The sequence below is a fragment of the Rhinatrema bivittatum genome, chromosome 2 (assembly GCF_901001135.1).
Source record: "Rhinatrema bivittatum chromosome 2, aRhiBiv1.1, whole genome shotgun sequence".
NCBI lineage: Eukaryota > Metazoa > Chordata > Amphibia > Gymnophiona > Rhinatrematidae > Rhinatrema > Rhinatrema bivittatum.
Genome location: NC_042616.1, coordinates 217,277,000 through 217,304,506, shown reverse-complemented (window position 1 = coordinate 217,304,506; position 27,507 = coordinate 217,277,000). Strand labels below are relative to the sequence as shown.

The 27,507-nt window shown below is 46.0% G+C and overlaps 1 protein-coding gene across 3 annotated transcripts in view; it reads left to right on the top strand.

The window, feature by feature from the left end:
- SKAP2 (src kinase associated phosphoprotein 2) overlaps positions 1–27,507 on the top strand; it is a 525,725-nt gene that overhangs the window by 6,537 nt on the left and 491,681 nt on the right. For all 3 annotated transcript variants that reach the window (XM_029589160.1, XM_029589159.1, XM_029589161.1), the window contains exon 2: positions 26,069–26,174. In XM_029589160.1, coding sequence (XP_029445020.1) covers positions 26,069–26,174 — 106 coding nt within the window. The remainder of the gene's footprint in view (positions 1–26,068; positions 26,175–27,507) is intronic.

The following is a 27,507-nucleotide window of genomic DNA, read 5'->3' as shown; positions in this document are numbered from 1 at the left end:
TTTGGTTTTTTCTTGATCGCAGTTTTCGTCGCAGCCTTCTCATGGGCGCCATTCCTTCGCAAGGATGGCCCCCGTGCTCAATTCTCCCACCTGCACGCACACTGGAATTTTCCATGCCTCATTCCTCGGACTCCTTCCTAGGCGATCGCTTCCCTGTTTTTCCGTACACTGCGGCCAGATCCTGCCGGACCTATGATTCCCGACTTCTTCACAGACGGGTACGTCCTCGCAATTATCGGGATCTTCTCTGTGTTCCCCGTGCGGTCGATCCCTGTGGCACTCAGTGGAGCAAACACCGCCAAGCTCTTGTGTCTGGGCACGGAAGCCTTGGTTCCAGGCAGTGTATTAGCCACGGGCCAGTATTCTATTTTCTTCTTTGGCTCTTTGCCTCACCGCAGTCATCCGGACTCTCCAGATCCCGCTTCTTTGCATGGACACCCTGCGAGTGGTCCTCGTTCTGTTTTGTCCCGGACCGTTCCTCGTCTCACTCGTTTTTGACGAGGGCATATTCCATTTTTTGATTCATCATGGTTGCCATAGTCTCTTCATGATAATGTCCTCCGCTGTGATTTCTAGGTCCGGGTGCTTCCCTTTGCTCTTGCGCAGCACCTTGTACCTCCCCCAATGCCTGGGTGTTGGTGGCGGCAGTTCTCCGCCGGGAAGGACTCCTTGTCTTTTCTTAACTAGAAGTCTGGCGCGTCAAGGCCAAGGCGGAAGTTCTTTGCCGGCGGGCGGTGTCTCGCATGCTAGCTCTCCTCGCGACCCTCGGGTGGATACTGATTTCCTTCAGAGCAGTCCTTAGCCCTTCCAGGACTTAGAGTACATGGGAATTCGCTTTGCTGCCCGGGTGGGCAAGGTCTTCTTGCCTCGCGCGTGTGGCCTCAAGGTACCGACCGGTTTCAGAGTCTGCTCTTGCTGCCTTCTTCGGCTTATGCCTGCTTGCAGTCCTCGGGCTCCTTGGCTCCTACCATCGACCTAGTCCCTTGGGTTTTTGCGCATATGCGTCCGTTCCAGGTAACCTGCTGTCCCGTTTGCTGCCACTGGCGGCGTAGTTTCACACGGTTCTCCTGTTTTTTGGGCTCTGCTATTGCCGACTTCCAGGGGTGGCTTCCCACCCCTCCTTTGCTCCTGGGAATGCCTCCCAGTCCCTCAGTGGACATTTGTAACCACGGATGCAAGTCCCTCGGGCTGGGATGTGGCCTGCCTCTTCCAGCATGCCTAGGGGATCTGGCCAGCGGCTCTGTCTCGCTGGCACATCAAGCGGTTGGAGGATTGGACGTGTTCCTAGTCCTTCTGGAGTTTCTTTCCTTCTCTGCGGCAAGGCGCTACGGGCCTTGACAAACAACTCCACCTTCTTGGCTTGCATCACTCGCCCAGGTGGCGCTCACAGCCGTGGGTAGCCCTGGACATCAGCATTCCCTTCGCCCGGGCAGAGCGACATCTACAGTGCCCGGCGTCCTCCGTTCTGCGGGCTGGGGGAATGTTCAGGCTGAATTTTCAGTCGTCGATCGCTCGATCCCGGGGAGTGGGAATTTGCTGACACAGCCACGGCTCTCTCTCATAGACATATGGTTCCCTCCCACTTGGGCTTTATGGCGCCTGTTTGCGATACCATGGCCTATTGGTCCTTCCGCTGGAGGTTCCTTGGCTCGGCGAGTGTAGATGCTCTGGCTCTCCCTTGGCCGGCGGACGTTCTTCTCTCCTTCCCCCCCCCCCCCCCCCGTGGTCTCTGGTCGGGAAAGCCTCAGTACGATAGATCTCCTCCGGGGTCCCGTGGTCCTGGTAGCACCCGAGTGGTCGCGCCATCTCGTGGTTCTGCTAGCTCCCGAGTGGCCGCGCAGGCTTTGGTTCGCGGTTTTCTCACCCTAGCAACGGCCTGACTTCTGCGGCCCAGAAGCCGGCAATCTTCGGCCAGGCCGATCGCGCTTGTCTAGCCCCCTGATTTTGAGTACGGCAACGTCTCTGGTGCGAGGACTGTTAGAAGTAGGTCTTCTCCGCCTTGCTGCGGTCCCGGTATCGGTCGACTTCCCTGGCGACGGGCGTATCTGACTGTTTGAGTCTGTTTGTGCGGCATTGGTTGTCTCGACGTCCTCCGCTCCGATCTTGTTAGTCCTTTCTTCTCCAAGCCAGTCTTTCTAGGGTTTTTTCCTTTCGGTTTCGACGCGTAACGGTCTATCCTTCTGGCCTGTAGCTACTAGTCTCGTCGGAGTTCGGAGACCCAAGCGCTGTCCTGTCAGGAACTTTCTGTGTCCTACCGACTCAGGGGTATCCCTCGTACGGGCTCTTCCTTCTTGGTGTCGGTTCTTCTACCTTCCCTGTCCACCAGTCGGCTGAACTTCTTGCATTCCCCTGCATCTGGTGGCGGTCTCCGTTCTCTTGATGCCATACTTACTCCACTTCCTTCCTCCTGGTTGCCTATGGCCTTCGTGAATCGGTCCATCCTTTCTCCTTTTGAGTGGGTCCACTTGGAGTATGCCGGCTTCTGTATCCAATTTAGCACACTGGTTGAAGGAAGCGTTCTCCTTGGTTTATCTTTGTTGTGGTCGGGCGGTTCCCGAGGGTGTGACAACTCATTCATTGCGTTCTTGAGCGACTTCCTGGGCGAACAGTCTCTGGATCTGTCCGTAGGGGATTTGCAGTGCGGACACTTGGACGACCTTCCTTATTTTTGATCGACGCTATCACCCGGTTGTACAAGCTCCGCTTTGGTTCTTTTGGGCTACAAGTGCTTCGAGCAGGCCTGTCGTGGTCCCACCCATTTTTAGGGAAGCTTTGGTACATCCCACAGTCTGGACTGATCCGGGTACATACAGGGAAAGGAAAATTAGTTCTTACCTGTTAAGCAGAGGCTCGATCATATTGTAAAGACACTAAACATATGTTAAATATAGTACAGGCAGTGAGTAATATCGGCACAGCAGTCTTGGTCACACTTTACATTCAAGCGCACTATACAAATATTCTGCAACAGGCAACCCTTGAGATTTTAACACAAATATTGGAACAACGTATAAGACCGCAGCGGATTCCTACTGAAGTTTTTATATCGTTGGTGGAATTAGCACTATGTGAAAATTTTTTTTGTTTTTCAAGAAGCATGGTACAGACAGATTCGGGGTACAGCGATGGGGGCTACGATAGCCCCCAGCCTTGCTAATTTGTATGTCACAGATTTTGAAGAACAAAAGTTATATACACATCACAGTTCAGCAATGTGAGTAATTGGATCAGATACATTGATGATGTCTTTTTTTTTTTTTTGTTATGGCATTCTGATGAGCAAAGTTTATTAGGGTTCCATCAGTGGTTAAATTCCTTGGACAGTAATCTACAATGACTTACCATCAAGACATCATCAATTTTTTTGGATTTACAAATTACAAAGTGGAATGGTCAGCTTGTTACATCATTATATAGAAAACCTTGTGAAGGGAATTCTCTTTTGCATTATATGAGTTACCATCCTCATCACTTAGTAAAAATCTTCCAGTGGGACAATTCTTACGTCTGAAACGTATATGCTATTCCAAACAAGAATTTGGTATAAAAGCTGATGATTTGCAACGACGATTACTAGTTCGTCGATATCCTTATAAGTATATTAAGAAAGCTTATAAACGAGCTTGGAACGCTGAGAGACAGTGGTTGCTGTTGGACAGGACTAAAGACAAGGAAAACAGTCTTATAGTGTGTACATTGCCCTATTCTGATAAAGGAAATGTAGTAGCTCTTATGAACTCTGCCCGCGGGTGCCCCCGCGAGCAGACTCACTGAACTCACCATGTTGCTGTGTCTTCTGCCGACGCGGCAGGATGCTGCCGTCGGCCCTCCCACGCGGCCAGAGCCGCAGCCTAAAGTTCTTCATGCGGCCCGGAGGCCGCCCCCATCTCTTCCAGTCTTCACTGCGGCCAGAGCCGCGGACTTTCCAGCTTCTTTCGGGGTTGGGAGTGCCCCCGACATCATCGCCATCTTCGCGGCGCTAGGCCACAAGCCCCGGCGCCATCCGGCAGCTGGAACCGCCCCTGGGGCTCCCCACAGCGACTGGAGCCACTGCCGACAACAGGGCCTGCTCCTCAGGCCCTCCCCCTCAGGCCCTGCCCTGCTTCTTACGCAAGTACGTCGGTGCAGGCCGCTGTCCACGGTCCTGCACAGCTCCTGCTCTCCTCCTAGGCGTGTGGCCGCGTCTTCTCTCTGTATTTAAAGGGCCAGACACAGGAAGTGTCTGGGCCCCACCTTTGGGACTATTTCCTGTATTGGCCCTATAAAGGGCTGCTCCGTCTGTTGTTCCTGGCCTTGCATCGTTGTCGAGTCTTTGCTCTGGAGGCTCCGGCCTGCCAGAGTCCATGTAAGGTCTTCCAGTCTTCTAGGAGCTCCTTGTTTCGTTCAGCTGTTCCATGTCCAAGTCTTCGTGCCTGAGGTCCATGTCCAGGTGTCTTCGTGATCTCCTTCGTCCTGGTGTTCCTGCCTTCCTGGATGTTCTTCCCTACGCCACGCCTCGTCTTCGCTCTCGAGCCTTCTGGTCCGGTAGGCGGGGGGTCCCTCAGATGCAGTACTCCTGAGTGGACTAACTGCTGGTGGACAGTTGTCCTGTGCTCCTGAGCTGTCATGCCCTGGATGTGCGTTCCTGTGCTGTCCCGCTCCCGTCGTGGTTCGTGACCAGTCTGCAAGGGCTGTGTAGGGCGCGTAACGGACAGGGTGGTCTGCGACTCAGTCCCGCGGGTGGCCTGAGTAGGGCGCCCTGAGAGACAGTGCCAATGTCCATGTCTTGTGTTGCCTTTGTGGATGTCACGAGTCTCGTCTTGGATGCCTCGATCCCAAGTGTCTTCGTCCCTGGATGCCGTTGCATCAGCCATGTGTCTTCGTCTTTGGATGCCGTTGCATCAGCCATGTGTCTTTGTCTCTGGATGCTGTCACATCACTCCATAGTCATGTCTTCATGTCAAGGCCCATCTGCCCTCAACCTCAGGACAGGCCTGCTGCTCCATGCTGTTCGCAGCAGGTCTGAAAGGGCCCGGAATGGTCGGAGGACCATTCACTTTCCATCATCCTCGGATGTTGGCCATGGGAGCTTGCTGGCCTGGCCGAGGGCACGATTGTTCAGCCATGCGGAGCCACCGTCAACCCTTGGCTCGGCCCTGGATGGCCTGGGTCGGGCTGAGGCCCATGGGCACACGAAAACACCATACACAACAGTAGCATCACTGATACGCCAATATTGGTCAATGTGGTAGAGTCAGCGATGCAGAAGGCTCAGACGTCGTGACTTCACTCAAATACACCATCAATCAGAGATAATAAATCTCTTGATGACTTTGCTAAGAAGTCATTTCAATCTGGTATGCTAAACGCTTGGATACAGAACCATCAATTCTATATAGCACAATATCTCTTCGAAAATTTGTAAGCGCTGAAGCCACATCTCCAACAGGGGACCCAGGAACCGGTTTACCTGAACAGTACCACAACCTAGAGGAAGGTTTAAGACACATCCTTTGGTCTATTTACGAAAGGTTTGATATCTCTTCCAAAGCCTTGGCTAATGCCATACTAGCAAGATGCCTTGCAGGGCTATGTTCCAGTGCAATCAGGGATGACGTACATGATAAATTAGCGAACTTGCCCTGCCGTCCAGATAATTTATTTGGAGATAAGTTTACTGACACAGTAACAAAACTCAAAGAACAGAAAACAGCAGTTCTGTCACTCGCATCCCCTCACCAACCATCCACATCTAGGTGTCAATATTCTTCTACTGCTACATACAGAAGAACCAATTTCAGAGCTTATAAACCTTACTCATATTACAAGCCTCCAACCTATCAGCCGTCAAGGCAACAACCATATCAGCAGCAACCATCACGCCAACGCCCCAGAGCCCCTTGTCAGCCACCTCAACAGGCTGACCCTCAACCAGTAAAGACCCAACCAGGTTTTTGGGGATCATGTTGCCACCGACGCAGACACATCTAGTAGGGGGCAAATTGTTCAAATTCCTTCCAGCCTGTAACCACATCACATCTGATTGATGGGTCCTGACAATAATAGAACAAGGTTACTCTCTCCATTTCTTATTCCTCCCAACCCTCCCGCATTTAGTTTCTCAGAAACAACAAATAGCGCAATGAGGACCTCTCCTACAGGAACTCAAGATTCTCCTCCAAACAAGTGCATTCAGAAATTGCCTTACCTGCAATTTCATCAAGGGTTCTACTCACAATACTTTCTTTTTTCCAAGAGGTCAGGAGGACTGCGTCCCATCTTGGACCTACATTCACTCAACAAACACCTTAACAAGGAGAAATTCAAAATGGCTTCTCTCAAGTTCATTCTTCCATTCCTATGACCCAAAGATTGGATGTGTTCCCTCGATTTGAAGGATGCAGATGCTCACATACCAATGCATCCCAACTCCTGGTGTTACCTCTGTTTCCAGACGGACAACTAGTACAAAGTTCTCCCATTTGGCCTTTCCTCTGCCCCCAGAGTCTTCACCAAATGTCTGGCAGTAGTGGTGGCACACCTCTGTCATCAGGGGGTGCAGATATTTCTTTATCTGGACGACTGGCTTATTGTAGCACCCAATCAGACTCTCCTACGAGACAATCTGCTTCGAACTATTTCTTGCCTAAACAATCTAGGTCTCTTAATCAATTATGAAAAGTCAAATCTAGAGCCGACTCAAACCTTACAATTCATTGGAGCCTACATTGACACAATTCAAGACAAAGCCTTCCTATCACATCCATGAGCATTAGCTCTCTCCACACTATCTTCAGTTCTACTTCACAGTACGACTGTTCCAGCCCACCAAATCCTAACCATTCTAGGACACACGGCAGCATCCATCTACGTAGACCCACATACGCGTCTACACATGCATCACCTGCAATGGGATCTAAAAAACCAATGGACACAATTTCTCCATCCATTGTCGACTCCCATCTCCTTAACCAACAGCATGAAGAAAGACCTGCAATGGTGGCTACTCCCATTGACACTGCTAGCGGGTTCATCTCTGCGACCCCTTTGACATCAGATAATACTCACCACAGACACATCTCCCAAGGGATGGGGAGCCCACCTAGACCAGCTACAAACACAGGGTCTATGGTCCACATACGAACGCACACTACACTTAAATCTTCTGGAACTCAGAGCGGTCAGAAACGCCCTTCAAGCCTTCTAAAACTCCCTACAAGGAAAAACAGTGATGATTCACACAGACAACCAAGTTACAATGTTCTACATAAACAAAGAAGGAGGGTCCGGTTCTTAGAACCTCTGCAAGGAAGCAGTACAGATACTGGAGTGGGCTCACCACAGATCCATCTGTTTCCAAGCAGCTTATTTGCCCGGAATCAGCAATTCCAGAGCAGACAAACTCAGCAGGATATTTCACCCCCACGAATGGGAACTACATCAAGAGATTGCACAGCACCTATTCTCCATTTGGGGCCTTCCTTCCATTGACCTCTTCGCGACCAAAAGCAACAGGAAAATGGAGAGCTTTTGCTCCGTTTACCTGAGCTTACTCAGACTAGCTCCAGATGCTTTCCTCATAAGTTGGTTTCACAACCTACTATATCTGTTCCCTCTGATACCACTCATCTCTCGCATGATCCAGAGATGCATCGAAGGACCAGGCAGATCTGATCGTCATTGCGCCAGCATGGCCAAGACAACCATGATACAGCTATCAATATACAATCCAATTCCCCTGGGCAACAGCCCTCAACTTCTTACCCAGGACAGCGGATCATTACTGCATCCTCTTCACTCCTCCCTACACTTCATGGCATGGAGATTGAAAGGCTTGTGTACCGGAAGTTAAACATGTCTCCTTCTCTTCAAGGCATGCTACTGTCCTCGAGAAAAACTTTGACCAGACTCAACTACCAAAGAAAGTGATCACGCTATACTTCCTGGTGCTCAACGATGGGCATGGACCCACTTACCTGCCCACCAGAACACCTTCTGTCCTACCTCCATCTCTACAGTGAAGGCCTCGTCATGGCCTCACTCTGAGTACACTTAAGTGCTATAGCAGCTTATCACAATCCCCTAAATGGAGAACCCATCTCATGTTATTCTATCATATCCAGATTTGTGAAGGGAGTATTACACTTACATCCACCACTAAAGAAACCACTGGTGCCGTGGGATATTAATGTAATCCTCGAACAACTGATGCTACCACCATTTGAACCATTAGATACTTGTCACCTACGATACCTCTCATGGAAGGTACTCTTCCTGACTGCTCTAACATCAGCAAGACGGGTTAGTGAGCTTCAAGCATTAGTTCACTACCCTCCTTATCTTCATTTTCACTATGACAAAGTGATATTACGCACTCACCCCAATTTTCTACCAAAGGTGATTTCTAGTTTTCATATTAACCAAACCATCACCTTACCCACCTTCCATCCTAAACCTTATGCAAATGACAATGAGCAGAAGCTCCATACTCTAGACCAGGGGTGGGCAAGTCCGGTCCTCGAGGGCTGCAAGCCAATCGGATTTTCAGGATACCCCTAATGAATATGCATGAAATAGATTTGCACACAACTGAGGCAGTGTGTATGCAGGTCTCTCTCATGCATATTCATTAAGAATGTCCTGAAAACCCGACTGGTTTGCAGCCCTCGAGGACCGGAATTGCCCACCCCTGCTCTAGACTGTAAGTGTGCGCTTGCCTACTACAAAAAGCACACCCATTCACCCAACAGACCCTCACAGCTATTCCTTTCAACCCGAACGTGCCAGGACGTCCAGTGATGAACATAAGAAATTGCCATGCTGGGTCAGTCCAAGGGTCCATCAAGCCCAGCATCCTGTTTCCAACAGAGGCCAAACCAGGCCACAAGAACCTGGCAATTACCCAAACACCAAGAAGATCCCATGCTACTGATGCAATTAATAGCAGTGGCTATTCCCTAAGTAAATTTGATTAATAGCCATTAATGGGCTTCTCCTCCAAGAACTTATCCAAACCTTTTTTGAGCCCAGCTACACTAACTGAACTAACCACATCCTCTGGCAACAAATTCCAGAGCTTTATTGTGCGTTGAGTGAAAAAGAATTTTCTCCGATTAGTCTTAAATGTGCTACTTGCTAACTTCATGGAATACCCCTTAGTCCTATTATTCGAAAGTGTAAATAACCGAGTCACTTATACTCGTTCAAGACCTCTCATGATCTTAAAGACCTCTATTATATCCCACCTCAGCCGTCTCTTCTCTAAGCTGAACAGCCCTAACCTCTTCAACTTTTCCTCTTAGGGGAGCTGTTCCATCCCCTTTATCATTTTGGTTGCCCTTCTCTGTTCCTTCTCCATCGCAACTATATCTTTTTTGAGATGCGGCGATGAAAATTGTACACAGAATTCAAGGTACGGTCTCACCATGGAGCGATTATAGAGGCATTATGACATTTTACGTTTTATTAACCATTCCCTTTCTAATAATTCCCAACATTCTGTTTGCTTTTTTGACTGCTGCAGCACACTGAGCAGACAATTTTAAAGTATTATCCACTATGATGCCTAGATCTTTTTCCTGGGTGGTAGCTCCTAATATGGAACCTACAGCAAGGGTTATTTTTCCCTATATGCAGCACCTTGCACTTGTCCACATTAAATTTCATCTGCCGTTTGGATGCCCAATCTTCCAGTCTTGCAAGGTCCTCCTATAATGTATCAGTCTGCTTGTGATTTAGCTACTCTGAATAATTTTGTATCATCCGCAAATTTGATAACTTCACTCGTCGTATTCCTTTCCAGATCATTTATATACATATATATATATATATATATATATATATTGAAAAGCACCACTGTTTACCCTTTTCCACTGAGAAAATTGACCACTTAATCCTACTCTCTGTTTCCTGTCTTTTAACCAGTTTGTAATCCATGAAAGTGCATCGCCTCCTATCCCATGACTCTCTAGTTTTCGTAGAAGCCTCTCATGAGGGACTTTGTCAAACGCCTTCTGAAACATCTACCGGTTCACCTTTATCCACATGTTTATTAACCCCTTCAAAAAAATGAAGCAGATTTGCTAGGCAAGACTTCCCTTGGGTAAATCCATGTTGACTATGCTCCATTAAACCATGTCTTTCTATATGCTCTACGATTTTGATATTGAGAATAGTTTCCACTATTTTTCCCGGCACTGAAGTCAGGCTCACTGGTCTATAGTTACCTGGATCACCCCTGGAGCCTTTTTTAAATATTGGGGTTACATTGGCCACCCTCCAGTCTTCATGTACAATGGATGATTTTAATGATAAGTTACAAATTTTAACTAATAGATCAGAAATTTCATTTTTTAGTTCCTTCATTACCCTAGGATGCATACCATCTGGTCCAGGTGATTTGCTACTCTTTAGTTTGTCAATCTGGCCTACTACATCTTCCAGGTTCACAGTGATTTCGTTCAGTTCGTCTGACTCATCACCCCTGAAAACCATCTCTGGAACTGGTATCTCCCCAACATCCTCATTAGTAAACACAGAAGCAAAGAATTAATTTAATCTTTCTGCAATGGCCTTATCTTCCCTTTATCTACTTGGATATCCAACTGTATACAGTTCTGCTATCAGAAGCGTTCACATCAGCTATCTGCGACTCCAAAAGCACATCACATATGTGCGATGGCTGCATCAGTTGCCCACCTCCATGAAGTGCCTCTCGTCGACATCTGTAAAGCAGCGACGTGGTCTTCACTGCATACTTTCACATCCCATTACTGTTTGGACAAACAAACTGCGAATGATGCACTCATGGGGTGGTCTATCCTGCAGAGGAGCACATGTTCCTCACATAAAATGCCTTCATAGGAACTGTCCGCCAATACTCCTGTATTGAGCAAAATAAAAGAACTAAGCTCACATCAAAATGCTCAATACGTTAGCTGGGGACTCCTAGACAGCATGGCTAATTCAGCTGCTTATCTATGTGAAAGAAGCAAGTTTGCTTACTGTAAACTGTGTTTTCCATAGATAGCAGATGAATTAGCCATGCTGACCCGCCCACCTCCCCGACAGTTCTGACATGGCATACTACTTGATTTGATTCAGACTGAGGAGCCTCAGGCAAAAGCGGGAGGTACAAGAGGGTGCACCTAGCTGAAAGACTTTACTAGACTTAGAGAGCTCCGCCACCTAGTGGCATGGAAGACGTACCCAGACAGCATGGCTAATTCATCTGCTATCTACGGAAACACTGTGACGGTAAGCAAACTTGCTTTTATAAATACACAATATCATGTAAAAAGTAAACAAAGCATGCTTAATAGAAACATCAGATCCAATCACATAATAAAACAAATATCAATATATTCTTTTATGAATCCTCTTTCCAAAGATGCAGAGAATATAACTACAATAAAAGAGCAATAATAATCATCAAAAAAGATTTGCAACAGGTGCAGAATAGAACTAGGACATACAGGAATTTGAAATTTTTTTTGTATCACCTCAGTGACAACAAACCAAATTCCCTTCACTACCAAACACTAGCAGGCCGATGTAATATCGGGCTCTCAGGTCAGTGTGCCACTAAATGAGCAGTTGGATGCGCGTTTTGGACGTGCTAGACTTACTCCCAATGCAATACCGGGATTAGCTCATACAAATCATGTGTACAAACCAGCACATGTAGATGAAGCTATTACCTTATTATGACAGCCCGGGCGTTAAGGCATGCTGTGCTCATGGATTCAACCAAAAAATCAACAATCTTGCTTTCTGTGTTTCCTCCTAAACGTATCGTCTCAATACAAAGTAGGATGAACCACAGAAAACAGAATTGTACAAAAAATAAAAAGTCTTTGGAAAAAAAAAATTCTGGGAGCCCAATATACATGCACATTATGTATGTTCCGGGCTATGTATATTGTGCTAGAGCGGAAGAAAACAGATGCTCTTATTGAGTGACTGTTTTCCTAACCCTCACTGATAGCCATGTCTCCTGGGCGCCCAATGCAGAGGGGGAAGCGCCAGGGACGCACAATTTCCTCTAACATCTCCTTTTTAACACCGTAGCTCATTAGCCTACTGCATCGCATACCTGGGGAAGGTCGATGTGCGAGTGATAGGAAACCTGGTGCTCGATCATGAGTGCCTGTTTTTTGTGCACCGATATTGCATCGGCCTGTTTATGAAGTAACAAACCCCTGCAAAAAAATAAAAATACCTAGAACCTTACCATACCATAATAGCAGTAATTTTCAGGACTCAAACAGCAGCAACCTTATCTATCATTACACCAGGTCCTAGAACATTAATTCATTACCTAGTGGGCAAACAGACCAAACCAAACTGCTACAAATCCCTACAGAGAAAGTACACGCTAGCCAAAATCGGCATCACTGCACACATGTGCAGCACAGACAGACCATTACCTAAAATAGAATACAGGACTACAAATCAGAAACAAAACTGAAATGGAAAGCTAGAGAAGCCAGACTCTGTGGAATACTGAAGAAAACACAAAATACAAATTTATAAGACATACACATTCTCAAAGATGGCATATTCCAATCGCTGAAAGACAAAAGAACTTTTTTTTTTTTAAAACCTTTGTTGTCTGACCTTATTTTCTAATCTGTTTGTCCCAGACTTTTTCCCCTTGTCTGTATCTTATTCTGTTTCTTCTATCTCCTCCTGTCTTTCCTTCCTTCTTAATACACATACAGGCCTTTTCTTATATGTAGTCTCTCACACACACATGCTTTATCTCATAAGAATCCCACTCTTCCATGCTTTCTCACATATACACAGATTCCCACTCTTTCTCTTACACACACACATGCTCCCACTCCCCCCCCCCCCCGCCACTTAGGCTCTCATTCTCACATGCTGTCTCTCACATGCAGGCTCCCATTCCCCCTACAGACACTCAGAGGCTCTCGCTCACATACACACGCTCTCACATGCTATCTCCCATTCCCTCTCACAGACACAGACAGGCTCTCACTTTTACATGCTCTCTCACATAGAGCTTCATACTCCCATACAAACATACAAGCTCTCACATGCTTTGTCTCAATGCAAGCTCCTGCTCCCACTTCCATACGTATGTACACACACAGGCTCTCACTCTCATATGCAGGCTACCACTCTCCCACATTCCCTCAGACACACAGGTTCTCACTTCCATATCCTCTCTCTCTCAACACCCTCCCAGGAAGGCTCCCATTCACATCCCCCCCCCCCCCCCCAGGCAGGCTACCATTCACACAAACAAACACACACACAAACGAATCACAGGCAGACTCCACAAAACAAAAGAGGGAGTGATGCATGAGATCAGCATAGAGCACTTACTGGCTGCACGTGTTTTGAATGGCATAGGGACCGGCACATGTGGAGTAGCAGGAGAATAGGCACCTTCCGGTGAGAATGTTTTTTTCTTCAACTGCAGGCCTCCCAGTCCTGCTCCTCTTCTCAGCTGTCGCTGGCATGGGATCCACCAGCGGTCTTACAGGCCTGCTCGGCCTCCTCCTCTTCTTGGCCATCAGAGAATGGGATCCATTGGTGGCCTTGCAGGCCTGCTTGGCCGCCGCCTCTTCTTGGCTGCCAGTGAGATTGGGTCCACTGGCCGGCCTCCTGGGCCTCTTCTTCTTCTTCTCGGCCGCAGCTCCTCTGGATGTGCATGCCCGGTGTTCACTGCAGCCCTGTGACAGGGCCTCTCTCCTTGGGCTGCTGGACAGCACTGATTTGGGTGGGCCTGAGCCCAAAGTGGGCAGGCCACGGCCTACCCGTGGCTATGCCACAAGTTTGACCTATAATGATTTGAAGTCTCTGCCATAGGGATCAAGGTGCACAGACTTGCCTGGCTGTAGGCCTTGTATTTCCGCCTAGAAGTGCAGGAAAGACTTGCTCATGTGCCATGCACTGGAAATAATTTCTTTGGAAATAGGGTTTAGGATGCGGTGGCACAGATCTGGGTCCATTGTGCAACGCTCCAGCAGCCTTCCATGGCTACTCCAGATCCAGTCTTCTTTTCTAGGATGCTGCCAAGGCTAGGGCAGAAGAGACACTTTTCACCCAAGGAGGCATTATCCTCCTCAGGTCCCAATTGTAGCAGGCCTCTTGTGCCCATCCAAGGCAGCAGAGAGCACCTAAGCCCCAAATAGCATCCCAGTCAACACGTGGGATAGAATTTGACTGGACTGTAGAGAGCATAGTCTGGATCTTAGTACTCATACCAGAGGACCTTCCAGTTGGGGGCAGGCTATGGTTTTATGTAAGCTGGTGGCCAAGTGTAACCCCAGATGCGTGGGTCCTCAGCATCATCAAAAGAAGGTCCAAATTGAAGCTATTGGCTTTTCTGCCAAATCGGCTCCCAGACTCATCTTGGAGTCAGTCGCTGCATCAGGAAGTGCTTTAAACAAAGCTCTTCTTCCTCTTAATGGCCAATGCAGGCAAACCTGTTCCACCAAGGCAAAGAAGGTGGGGATTCTACTCCGTGTTTCCTGATCTCAAAGAAAACAGAGGGAATCCGTGCCATCTTATACCTAAAGGCCTTGAACAAATTCATCAAAAGAGAAAAGTTCAAGATAGTTTCCCTGGGCACCTTAGTCCCCTTCAAGAAAAGGACTGTCTGTGGTCTTTCGATCAACATAGAGATTTTTTCAGGTCATAGGAAATATTTCCATTCCATAGTAGGAAACCACCACCTCCAGTATCACATTCTGCCATTTCGGCTAGTGGCTGCCACATGTCTTCACAAAATGCCTAGCTGTGGTGACGGCAGCGCATTTACACAAACTGGGGCTGCACATGGTTCCTTATCTGGACAATTGGCTGGTGAAAAGCACGTCTCAGGCTGGAGTCAAGGATTTGATACACATGACTATCCTGGTGTTGGAGTCACTAGGGTTTGTCATCAACTATCCAAAGTCTCACCTTAGCCCATCATTGCATGAGAAGTGCCCAATGGATCTTGAGATCTCAGTGGCTATAAGACATGCAGGATGTCTGGGACAACATATGGATCACTCAGTCTCTCAGGGATTCTGTCCTGTGGTGGGACAATTTCAATCTGGTCAAGGGAATCCCTTTTCAAATATCTCCGATCCAAATTGCCCTCACAGTGAATGCTTCCAATCTAGTTTGGGGAACTATGTAGATGGATTCTGCACCCAGGGCTCTTGGTCTGCCCAGGAAAAGTTGCATTAGATAAACTTCCAGGTGATTCGGTACTCTGTAGGCTTTCAGAAATCAGCTGTCCAACAAAGTTCTTGTACAGACAGACGATCAAGTAGTGATATATCAATAGGCAGGGAGGCATGGGCTTGTACCTTCTGTGTTAGGAGGCTGTCCAGCTGTAAGGCTGGTCTATATCTCAAGGCATGGTTCTCAGAGCAATTTACATGGCCAGTGTGGAGAAAGTATTAGTGGATACACTGTGTCTGTCTTTACAACCACCCGAGTGGTCTCGGAACCAGGGGTTAGAGAACCAGTTTTTCCACTGCTGAGGAACTCCAGTTGTGGATCTATTTGCATCTGTTTGGAACAGGAAGGTCCTACTCTTTTGTTCAAGACAGAGGGCAGATAATCTTCCCCTGAATTGGGGCAGAGGCTTTCTGTACATTTATTTTCCGATTCCACTAGTGGAAAAGGTTTTGTTGAAGCTCAAAGAAAAGGGCACCATGATTCTCATAGCCCCCTTTTGACCAAAACAGGTCTGGTTCCCACTCCTATGGGAGATATCCATCTGGGAACTGATCAGGCTAGGGATTTCTCCAGATCTTGTCTCTCAGGATCAAGGCAGGTTGTACCATAAGAAAATAAGAAGTTGCCATACTGGGTCAAACCAAGGGTCCATCAAGCCCAGCATCCTTTTTCCAAAAGTGTCCAATCCAGATTACAAGTACCTGGCAAGTACTTAAAACATTAAGTAGATCCCATGCTACTAATGCCAGTAATAGCAGTGGCTATTCCGTAAGTCAACTTGATTAATTACAATGGACTTTTCCTCCAAGAACTTTCCAAACCTTTTTTAAACCCAACTACACTAACTGTCCTAACCCCATACTCTGCAACAAATTTCAGAAATAATTGTGCATTGAGTGAAAGAATTTCCTCTGATTAGTTTTAAATGTGCTACTTGCTAATTTGTTGGAGTGCCCCCTAGTCCTTCCATTATCTAAAAGAGTAAATAACCGATTCACATTTACCTCTTCTAGATATCTCATGATTTTACAGACCTCTTTCATGTTCATCTCTTCTCCACGCTGAACAGCCCTAACCTCTTTAGCCTTTTCTCATAGGTGAGCCATTCCATCCCCTTTATCATTTTGGTCACCTTTCTCTGTACCTTCTCCAGTGCAACTATATCTTTTTTGAGATGCGGCAACCAGAATTGTACATAGTACGCGAGGTGCGATCTTACCGTTAAGCTATACAGAGGCATTAAGACATTTTTCATTTTATTCACCATTCCCTTCCTAATAATTCTTAACATTGTTTGTTTGCTTTTTTGACTGCCGCAGCACACTTAGCTGATGATTTCAATGTATTATCCACTATGACGCCTAGATCTTTTTCCTGGGTGGTAGCTCCTAATATGGAACCTAACATCGTGTAACTACAGCATGGGATCTTTTTCTCTATATGCATTATTTTACACTTGTCCATAGTAAATTTCATTTGTCGTTTGGATGCCCAGTCTTCCAATCTCGCAAGGTCCTCATGCAATTTATCACAATCCGCTTGTGATTTAACAACTCAGAATAATTTTATATCTGCAAATTTGATTACCTCACTCTTATTCCTTTCCAAATCATTTATAAATATATTGCAAAACACCGGTCCAAGTACAAATCCCTGAGGCACTCCACTGTTTACTTTTTTCCACTGTGAAAATTGACCATTTATTTCCTACTCTCTATTTCTTGTCTTTTAACCAGTTTGTAATCCACGAAAGGACATTGCCTCCTATCCTATGACGTTTTAGTTTTCTTAGAAGCCTCTCATGAGGGGCTTTGTCAAATGCCTTCTGAAAATCTAAATATACTACATCTACCGGTTCATGTTTATCCACATGTTTATTAACCCCTTCAAAAAAAAATGAAGCAAATTTGTGATGCAAGACTTCCCTTGGTTAAATCCATGCTGACTGTGTTCCATTAAACCATGTCTTTCTATATGCTCTTTGATTTGATCTTTAGAATAGTTTCTACTATTTTTCCCAGCACTGAAGTCAGGCTCACCTGTCTATAGTTTCAGGGGTCACCCCTGGAGTCCTTTTTAAATATTGGGGTTACATTGGCTACCCTTCATTCTTCAGGTACAATGGATGATTTTAATGATAGGTTACAAATTTTAACTCATAGATCTGAAATTCTGTTTTCAAGTTCCTTCAGAACCGTGGGTTGCATACCATCTGGTCCAGGTGATTTGCTATTCTTTAGTTTGTCAATCTGAAATACTGCATCTTCTAGGTTCACAGTGATTTGGTTCAGTTCATCTGACTCATCACCCTTGAAAACCATTTCCAGAACGGGTAGCTCCCCAACATCCTCATTAGTAAACAGAGAAGTAAAGATTATGTTTTCTTAGCATACAGACAGGTGATTCCAAACCCAGTGGATTATGCACCTCTACCAGCAGATGGAGACAGAGCAAAGCTGACATCAAAGTATATATACCCCTGCAGTGACATCTGCCTGTCAGTATTCTCCATCTGCAGCAGATGGTGGGTGTGCATCTCCCTATTGGGGATTCCTTTAAGTTTTAGAAGGAGAAAAGAAGAAGGCAAATTAATTCGCCCCACTCTCCTGTTGTGATACCTTATTGTCCCTCCCTCAGTTGAGAAATCCTGAGATGATTTCCGTGGTCCCTCAGATGAGTGACTTGTATCCGGTAGCTGGTTTTTCAACTGCCATGGACTTAGCTGTTTAAAAAAACAAACAGCTGAAAGACAAGCAGGTGCAGGAAACCGAGCATAGTGGTGAAGGTTTATGCGCCCCCCCCCCCCCCCCCCCGCAGTCTGAGACTAACCTTGTACTCAGCCGGGATGGGCTGAGCTCATGTAAAGGGTAATTAAAAAAAAAAAGATAAAAAGAAAAGGAGTTGAGTAGGGATCCCCCCCCCCCCCCCGTCTCCATGCTCGGCAAGATCTGATGGTTTTTCTGGTCTCCTGTGGAGTTCAGGGGATGGGGGGCAGCCTGGCAGGTTGAGCAGTCCTTGTTGCTGGTTCACTGCGTGGTAGGCCACGGTGGCGTTTTTGCACATTTTTTGGGCGAGCATAGTGTCCTCTTCAGTTTCTGTTAGATCATGTTTGTATGCCCAACTATGCACCTAGTTGAGCGCCCATTTGAGCACGCATGTGCATGCATTTTTTTTTTTTTTACGTACGCATTTTTTTGCACGCATTATCTGAGCATCCTGGGGAGCTCATTTTGAGCACTCATATAGGCACAGTGTTGTGCACCTTATTTGTCAGCACCTATTTTTTTTGGGTGCACTATTGACAAATGCATGTTAGGGTGTATTGGCAGACTGATGGCACCCTTGGCGAAGAAGCCTAAATGCCTTACCCTTTTATCATATTCGGGCATCTCAACTTAGTTTCCCTCTAATTTGTTTCATCGCTATTTGGAGGCTCAGGGAGAATTACCTCCTTCTGATTTTACTAAGCCTGGTTCTTCCCAGCCTGATACAGGAATGGAAACAGAGCTGCCAGAAGGGTTGTCTGATTTTGGAGCTCCCCTGACTGGTTTGTCAGAGGGGGAAGGAGTTCAGTGGGCACAGGCCATGCCCCCTGGTTTTGACATGGATCCTTCTGCCATTTCTTGGATAGAATTTTTTCAAGGACTGCACCCTCCCTTCAGGCACTGATACAACCTCAGTCTAACCTTACAAAGTTGCCCTTTAAAGGCTCACTGTTATTTGGGAGTAAGCTGGAGAAAAAGGCCAGTAAGTGGGGTGAGTCCCCAGTTCATCGATTACCAGAGGATAAGAATCAGGCGCTGCGATCCTTCAGCACGAGAGGTTGTACTAGGGAGTTCAGATGTTTTCGATCCTACAGAGGAGTGGCTTTTCAGAGGACTTGACATTTGGGTAGAACTCAGTCCTTTCATCCCAGCCAGCCTAGATGGGATGCAGGTAGTGGAGCACCCTGAACCTCCCAATGAAGGTATGCTGACACACCTCCAGGATCAGGAGATAGGAGGTCGCCGCTCTTTTATATTGGTGATGGGAAGAGATCAAGACAGACCAGTGGGTTCTGGAGGTGGTAAGGGAGAGCTATGTGCTGGAGTTTCGCAGTGTTCCTCAGTATGTGTTCATGGTGTCTCCCTGCAACTCTCTGCAGAAGAGACAGACAGTGGAGTGTACATTGTTAAGACTCCTCAGTCTGCGGGCTGTGGTTCCAGTGCTCGTGTCTCATGAAAATACAGGCCGATGTTCCATTTATTTCGTTGTGCCCAGGTAGGAGAGCTCCTTGTGTCCCATCCTGGATCTCAAAGGAGTCAACAGTCATTTGCGTGTGACTCATTTTCACATGGAAACCTTGCCCTCAATGATATTGGTAGTACAGTCGGGGGGGGGGGGGTTCCTGATGTCGCTGGATCTGTCTGAGGTGTACCTGCACATTCCCATCCAACTTAGAGCATCAACAATTTCTGTGTTTCGCGGGTTTGGGATGTGATTATCCGTTTCAAGTGCTAACATTTGGTTTGGCCACCATGCCCAGAAGTTTTTCCAAGCTTATGGTGGTGATGGTGGTGGAGTTGAGAAAAGATAAGATCCTGGTACACTCGTATTTGGATGACTGGTTGATTCGAGCCAAGAGTCTGGCAGAGAGCGTCCGGATGTCGCGCAAGGTGATCTCCTTATTGCAGGAGTTAGATTGTGTCGTGAACCTGGCCAAGAGCAGTCTTCAGCCATCACAGTTGTTAGTGTTCAGTTCGACATGAAACAGGGCAGGGTGTCCTTGCTGGAGGGCCATCTTCAATAGCTGATGGCACAGGTGCGTCTATTGACAAACACAATACACCTGACAGTGTGGTCCTGTCTTTATGTGCTCAGATTGATGGCGGCGACCCTGGAAGTGGCAGCGAGGGTGCATATGCACCCATTTCAGCGCAATCTGCTGTCTCATTGAAGACCACAGTCTCAAGACTATTCAACTCGGCTCCACTGCCGATGGAAGTCTGTGCTCAACTGTCAGGAGCTTGACAGTGCAAGGACGCTGGAGTGCGGAAGAGTCTCTCTGAACACCAATCGACTGGAAGCTGGTGCGGTCCAGTTGGCATGCTTGCAATTCAGCGACAGATTGCAATGTCTAGCGGTCCTGATAATGTCAGACAATGCAACGACAGTGGCTTATGTCAATCAGCAGGGAGGAACAAAGAGTCAGCAGGTGTCGCAGGAAATAGCCCAACTTATGGAATGTGCCGAAGTACATCTTCAGGAGATCTCAGCCTCACGCATTTCAGGAAAAGACAATGTAAGGGCGGACTTTCTCTGCAGACAGATTCTGGATCCAGGAAAATAGGAATTGTCAAATTTGAAATTTTAGCTAATAGTGGATCGCTGGGGCCTTCCGTTTTTGGACCTGCTGGCGACATCTAACAGTGTGAAGGTTCCTTGATTCTTCAGTCACAAGAGTGATTCAAAATCCTTGGGCATCGATGTTGTTGTGCAGGAGTGGCTGGAGAGCAAGCTGCTGTATGCCTTTCCCCCATGGCCCATGTTGGGCAGAATGATTTGGAGGATCAAGAGTCACTGGGGGATAGTGCTTCTGGTGGCACCAGATTGGCCCAGGACACCGTGGTATGCAGATCTGTGAAGGCTCCTGGTGGACTCTCCCTTCCAGTTTCTGGCACACAGGGATCTGCTAGGGCAGGGGCCTGTTCTTCATGAAGATCTGAATTGATTTTTTCTTACGTTATGGGCCTTGAGAAGGCTCAGTTGCTGAAGCGTGAATATTCTACTGCGGTGATTGCCACCTTCCTACGAGCAAGAAAGTTCTCTACTTCCTTAGCCAATGTGTGGGTTTGGTGAGTGTTTGAGGCTTGGTGGTGACGATTGAGGGGTTCTTCCTTGTTCGGTTAAGATCCCACTCATTTTGGAATTTTTGTAGGATGGATTGAGTAAAGGGTTGACCCTTAATTCCTTAAAGGAATTACAGGTGGTGGCTCTTGCCTGTTTCTGAGGTCAGGTGAATGGTGGGCCCTTGTTGACTCATCTAGATATGGCCTGTTTCTTGAAAGGAGCGAAACATCTTCATCCTCCCTTGCATTTACCAGTGCCCTTGTGGAGTCTTAATCTAGCTTTGGATTTTTTGGAGGGCCCTACTTTTTGATTGATGTGTAGCCTTTCTTTGAAGTTACTGCCCTTGAAAACGGTGTTTCTTGTGACAATTTGTTCTGCACGTCGAGTATCTTAACTATAGGCCTTGTCTTGCCGGGAGCTGTTTCTGCAAGTGATTCCAGGGGCGATATAACTGCATATTGTTCCTTCTTTTTTGCCAAAAATGGTCTCAAATTTTCACTTGAATCAGTCTTTTTCCCTGCCTTCTTTGGACAGGGTAAGATATGCAGAGGAATATCGCCTGTTCTGGCCCTTGGATGTCAAGAGGCATATCTTGAGGTATTTTGAGGTTTCTGAAACTCAGGAAGACGGACTAGCTGTTTATCCTCCATGGTGGGAGTAAACAGTGTGAGCCGGCGTCGTGGGCTACATTAGCCTACTGGATTAAGGAGGTAGACACGGGCGCGTACGTAGATGCTGAGCAGCCATTGCTTAGGTTAGGGCTCATTCCACTAGGGCTCAGGCAGTGTCATGGGCAGAGGTTAGATTGTTTCCCATCGACATTTGCCGAGCTGCGACATGATCCTCTTTACACACCTTTTTCAGGCATTATCGCTTGGATGTGCATGCCCGAGAGGACGCAGCCTTAGCACATGTGGTTTTGACTGGACCGTAGGCAGCCTCCCACCCTGTTTTTTCAGCAGTAGCTTTGGTACATCCCACTGGTTTTGGATTCACCTGTGCATATGCTAAGAAAGGAGTAATTACTACTTACCTGATAATTTCCTTATCTTTAATAAGGACAGGTGAATCCACCTTCTTACCTTGGCTGCCGGATGGTGGTGCTGTTGTCCTCCTGTGTGGCTGCGTGTTTTGGGGAGTACTGGTAAGTGTCAGTCCTGTCCCTAGACTAGTGTTACACTCTTTGTCTGAGCTCAGTGTTTTCCTGTTGGCTGAGTGCTGGAATGGTTATCTGTTAATAATCAAGTTTTGTTAGTTTGTCCACAGTTGGCTTTTGCAGAGAATACTGGTGGACTGATATCACTACAGGGGTATATGTACTGTGATGTCAGCTTTGCTCTATCTCCGTCTGCTGTTAGAGGTGCATAACCCATTGGTTTTGAGTCCACCTGTCCTTATTAAAGAAAAGGAAATTTATCAGGTAAGTAATAATTTCTCCTTAGCCTTTGTGCAAAGGCCTTATCTTCCCTAGGAGCTCCTTTAACTCCTTGGTCATCTAACAGTCCAACCGACTCCCTCACAGGTTTCCTGCTTCGAATATATTGAAAAATGTTTTTATTATGAGTTTTTGCCTCTACGGCCAACTTCATTTCAAATTCTCTCTTAGTCTGTTTTATCAATGTTTTATACTTAACAATGTTAATGCTTTTTCCTATTTTCTTCAGATGGATCCTTCTTCCAATTTTGAAGGATTATTTTTGGCTAAAATAGCCTCTTTCACCTCACCTTTTAACCATGCCATTAATCGTTTTGCCTTCCTTCCACTTAATGCATGGAATACATCTGCACTGCACTTCTAAGATGGTATTTTTAAACAAAGTCCACACCTGTTGTGGAATGGTTAATAAAACGGAAAATGTCATAATGCCTCTGTATGGCTCCATGGAGAGACCACAGCTTGAATACTGTTTACAATTCTGGTCGCTGAATCTAAAAAAGGATTGCGATGGAGAAGGTACAAAGAAGGGCAACCAAATGATAAAGGGGATGGAACAGCTCCCCTGTGAGGAAAAGCCAAAGAGGTTAGGGCTGTTCAGCTTGGAGAAGAGACGGCTGAGGGGAGGAATATGATAGAGGTCTAAGATCATGAGAGGTCTTGAACGAGTAGATATGAATCGGTTATTTACACTTTCAGATAGTAGAAGGACTAGGGGGCATTCCATGAAGTTAGCAAGTAGCACATTTAAGACTAATCGGAGAAAATTCTTTTCCACTCAACGTACAATTAAGCTCTGGAATTTTTGCCAGAAGATGTGGTTAGTGCAGTTAGTGTAGCTGAGTTCAAAAAAGGTTTGGATAAGCTCTTGGAGGTCCATTAACTTCTATTAATCAAGTTTACTTAGGGAATAGCCACTGCTATTAATTGCATCAGTAGCATGGGATCTTCTTGGTGTTTGGGTAATTGCCAGGTTCTTTGGCCTGGTTTGGCCTTTATTGGAAACAGGATGCTGGGCTTGATGGACCTTTGGTCTGACCCAGCATGACAATTTCTTATGTTCTTACATTTTTAACCTTTGCAGCTGCACCTTTCATTTTTTCTAACTATTTTCCTCATCCCAACCTCATATTTCACTCACCGCTTGGATATTGAAAAGTTAATTCTGCACCCCCTTGATCTTTCGGAGGATGCTTCTCGTTTTCTTTTAACTTCAAGAAAAACTTCCACTGGAAGGGCCTATGGACTGAACTAGAAGAGGTTTTCCATGTGATGATAGCAACAGGTTCTAGATTCTTTCTCTTGCTCCAAATAAATACTGCTTGATTACCTTCTACATTTATCTGCTTCCAGTCTCAAGACCAGCTCAGTAAGGGTCCACCTTAGTACGATTGGTGCATATCATCACCCTGTAGAAAGTAAGTTCATTTCTGTGCAGCCTTTAGTTGTACGTTTCATGCGGGCTCTGCTTCATTTGAAGCCTTCCATTAGACCTCCTGTTGTGTCATGAGACCTCAACATGGTTTTGTCCCAGCTGATGAAAGCTCCTTTTGAGCCACTTTACTCTTGTGACCTGAAGTACGCGATCTGGAATGTTGCATTTTTGGTGGCTGTTACTTTGGCATGCAGGATCATTGAACCTCAGACTCTGGTAACTTATCTATATTATACGAAGTTTTTCCATGATAGGGTGGTCTAAGGTGATGGTGGAATTCCATTATAACCATTTAATTGTCCTTCCAACAATTTTTCCCAGTCTGCATGCTCACCAAGGTGAACAACTATTGCACAGTTTGGACTGCAAGAGAGCCTTTGCTTTCTACCTGGAATGGATCAAAGCCCATAGAAAGTCCACTGCACTTTTTTTTTTTTAACACAAAAAAGCTGTTGTCAAACAGACTCTTTCCAGTTGGCAAGCATATTGCATCTCCATCTGTTATGCCCAAGTAGGATGAATCTGGTGGCCATGTTAAGGCTCACTCTGTCCAAGCCATGGCAGCACTGGTGGCTCACCTGCAATCAGTCTCCATGGAGGAGCCCTGCAAGGCTGCGATGTGGAGTTCTCTCCACCGTTTCACATCTCATTAATGTCTGCATAGGGATGTTCGATGCGACGGTAGGTTTGGCTAATCCAGCCTGAGCAATTTGTTTGAGGTGTAGAACCCAGCTCTTTCCCACCTAGGGCCTGTTTTTGTTCCAGGCTGCACCCCATAGGTTAAGAATAAAACAGAAAAAGGCTTGTTGCCAACCAAAAAATGTTTTGTTGGGCCTGTGGCACCGCTGCTGTTTTTTTTTTTTTTTTTCTCCTTTTACAAGTTGGGGGTCAGGCTGTAGCTAGGGATTACCCATATGTGATGAATGCCATCCTGTTTGTCTTTGGTGAAAACAAAGTTGCTTACTTGTAACAGGTGTTCTCTGAGGACAGCAGGATGTTGGTCCTTATGTAACCCACACACATCCCAGTGGAATTAGTGTTTACAAAATTATTTTAATTCTTTGCTAAAACGAGACTGAAAGGACCCTGTGTGGACGTGTGGTACAGTAACATTCCCTAGACATGCCCAGTGAGGTTCAATCAGAGTTCTGGAAACTGACATAGTTTTTCTGTGCTGGGCTCCATTGGATGATGTCAACCATATATGAGGACTGACATCCTGCTGTCCTTAGAGAACACCTGTTACCAGTAAGCAACGCTGCTATACTCAACATACCCTAGTTTACGAGTGAGATTCATTTCTGTCCAGGCATGTACAAAATCAACCTATTTGGAGACATTACCCTGTCAGTAATAAGAGCCAGTTTTTTTTTCTTTCAGGGTTGCTTAACACAACATCCTCAAAATTTTCTTTAGCCACAGAATGAATTTTTGTTATGCAATACTTAATATAGAGTATATAAATTGTGAATATATAATACTTAACTTGGAATTCATAGGCCAAATGTTCTAAGGAATTTCTTCCATTCAGGACCTGATTTTCAAAACTATTTCCACATTCTTGGAAACATGGATGTTTGGAAATAGTACCTTATAAAATTTCGCAGGGGTACTTGTGATCTGTATTGGCCACTGTTGGAAACAGGATACTGGGCTTGATGTACCTTTTGTCTGCCCCACAAAGACAAGTGTTATGTTCTCTTACATTGCTCACATAAGTGTGTGCATAACCCAATTTCGTTCATACTTTCATGTGTACAAAAAGCAGGTGTGTTGGGGATGGAGTTGGGATTTACAGTCATACTTTTGATTTAAAAAAATACAAAAAAACCCCCTGCATGTAAATTAACATATGAAAGTTACACTCTGTGAAAAGTAGGTGTAAGTTTGTGTGGGTAAGTGTGTGCATGTTCTTAGGGATCATTTTCAAAGCAAACTTATGAATTGTGGTTTAACTTGTGTGTGTAGCTGTTGCATACGTTAAACATGAGGATACAAAATTAGCCTCCCTGTGTCTATGGGGAAAATGCTTAGTACATATAGCTCAAAGTAACTTGCAGATAGCACAGATTAAAAAAAACAAAACAAAAAAAAAAAAACAGAGAAAAACTTTTTTATGTTAATGTTTATCATCCAAATTATATTATTCGTTCATACTGCTTTCTATTATATTTCATGATCAGACTTTGAAATATTTGTATCGGATGTCCTCAAAGGGGAAAATTTGTCAAAGAAAGCCAAGGACAAAAAAGAAGCTCTTATAAAGAAGATAAAGGACCTTAAAGCAAGGTATATTATGTTTATTGGTAAAGCAAGGTATATTATGTTTATTGGTAAAGCCCTGCGTTACATTGAGGTCTGTATTCAAAAGCATTTAACCGGATGACTCATAAGTTATCTGGTGAAATGAAGATCTAGGCACTTATCCATGGGACTAGAATTTATCCAGTTAAGTTAGGGGTGTTCAAGGGGTGTAACTGAGAGGAGTTGAGTTAACCGGCTAAGTTATCGGCTAACTCTGGTCAGGCTAAAGAGCTGTACTAAAGTTAGCCAGCTTTACTAATTAGTGCAGCTACACTGTGTTGAATATACCTTTAAAGTTAGCCAGATAAGTTTATCTGGCTAACTTTGCTATCTGGACAGTGCCTGAATGTGGACCTCTCAATTGAAGTACTGTAATATGTTGTTTTGACTCGGCTAGAATATTGTGTCTAATTCTAAAATGGTGCAGGGTCTCCGCCAACAGGCATAAGGACCTAAATCAGGGCTTCTCAAACTGTGGGTTGGGACTCCAGATGGAGTCACAAAACTTTCAACTGCCTCAAAAGCAGCACTCTTCAGGCGCCAGGTGTAGCAGCATGGGACTTGCGAGTCAGCACACATTTACAGCCTCTGCAGTGTTTCCACCTCGCATGAGTTTCTGTGGTAATAGGCAGCCTGAGTGAGGAGGGGATCAGGGTCACTGCAGGACCTGTGATCTTGCACTGGTTCTCAGCTCCATGTTCACTTTCATTACAAATGCTGCTGCCACTTGCAGATCACAGTCTGTCTCGGGACCAGCCAGAAGGGGAGGGGAGGGCTGGTGTGCACTGGCTGAAGAGGATTATCACTGCTTCTCTCTTCTCACCCACCACTGAACCTACCCAAGAGAAAAATGTTGCCCCTGCCATCAGTCTGTCTTCTCTTCACAAGTTGTTATCCATCTTTGGTTCAGGGCCTAAAGGAAAACATTGCTAGCCCTGGCCCAAGAGGATATATAAAGAAGGAAGCTCTTTGAAGGAAGGGATCAGATCCAGGATGGGCTTGAGGACTGGATCAGGTGGCGAAATTGGAGGGTGAGAGGGGGAAACAAAAAAAGATTGATTGGAGGATGTAAGAGGAGCTGGGGAGGTGAGGGGGATCAGTTGAGGGAAAAAACGAAGGGTTGATGAGATGAGGCTGGGAGGTAGAAGAGAAGGGGTAGAGGATGGGATGATAGGACCAGGTGGGACTTATAAGAAGAACTGAAGGGATGCTGAAAGGGCTATAGGGGTTGTTTAGTGAGGTGGGAGGAGCTGGGGGATGTAAGAGTGGATCAACTGATGGGGTGAAGGTTGAGAGAGAGAGAGAGAGAGAGGGTTTG